Consider the following 1105-nt stretch of genomic DNA (forward strand, 5'->3'; position numbering starts at 1 on the left):
AATGCAAATTTTCAAGGCTAATTAATTACCAAATTTACTAAAGTACCATATCTTTAGACCCATACTCTAGTGTCCGTAAAACAAAAGATTATGCTCACATGATTTTTAAGAGAAAAAGAAAAAGAAAAAGAAAAAGAAAAAGTAAAAGTAAAAAAAGAAAGAGGAAGTCATTGCGGTAAGAATAATTAAAATCACTGGGATGATAATGTGAAACTCCTATGTCAATGCACTTCAAGTGCCCAAATATAGAAAGATCCCCTTTTCTTTACTAGTTTCCGAAAATAGCAATGAAATCTTCAAAATATATACACAGCAATGATATCATCATTTACTCACCATACTACTCTACCAACAACAAAATTCTTGCCTTCATCTTCCTTCCTTCATCTGTTTGCAAATGGCCGTATTCAAGGTTTCCACTTCCACACTTTTGGTTTTAGTACTCATCATCATCACTTATGGTAACTCAAAAATCTATATTTCCATGCAACTCCTTCAACAGTTGATTATTTTCATGCACTTACACTATTTTAATAGTTAGTAATTATTTTCATGCAACTATTTTTCTAATGGATGATTGTTTGTTTGATTGTAGATGCTGCTGGACAGGCACTCGCGAACGGAAATGCATCCATGGCAGTAGTCCTTAACAATATTTCGTATGGTAATCATTTCGTGCACGCACTCCAACAAAAACACAATCATCCCAACATTTCTTCTGTTGGACGATTTTCTACTTGGATCCTTGTCAATTATACAGAGATCGTTACAAATGTTGCCTGTTTTATTTCTCTCACCGGTGACTCCAAGTGCACCAACACTACCAATCTCTCTTTCAACAAAGAGACCCAAGCCGAGAGTTTTGCACACAGAGCTGCTGCACCTGCATCAAACTAGTGCTGTTTAGGAAACAATATTATGTGTGTAATTTTCTTTGTTTTTATGTGTGTTATTTCGTGTGCTGGTCAAGCTACCATTTTCATATTTTTCTTTGTTTTCGTGTGTGTGTGTGTGGGTTAAGTACTTTTGTTTCTCAACTGTGAAGTGTTGTGCCTGTACTTTACCCTTTTCAATATGATATAAAAATAGAAATGTTGTTCATGTA

The 1105-nt window shown here is 34.6% G+C and overlaps 1 protein-coding gene across 1 annotated transcript; it reads left to right on the plus strand.

Annotated features, from left to right (window-relative positions):
- Positions 1–322: 322 nt before the first annotated feature.
- Positions 323–1105, plus strand: LOC113353624. The gene is made up of 2 exons (XM_026597161.1): positions 323–461; positions 596–1105. The coding sequence occupies exons 1-2, from the start codon at positions 398–400 to the stop codon at positions 895–897; spliced, it is 366 nt and encodes a 121-aa protein (XP_026452946.1). The 5' UTR covers positions 323–397; the 3' UTR covers positions 898–1105.

This window comes from Papaver somniferum, chromosome 2 (assembly GCF_003573695.1).
Source record: "Papaver somniferum cultivar HN1 chromosome 2, ASM357369v1, whole genome shotgun sequence".
NCBI classification, from domain to species: Eukaryota; Viridiplantae; Streptophyta; class Magnoliopsida; order Ranunculales; family Papaveraceae; genus Papaver; species Papaver somniferum.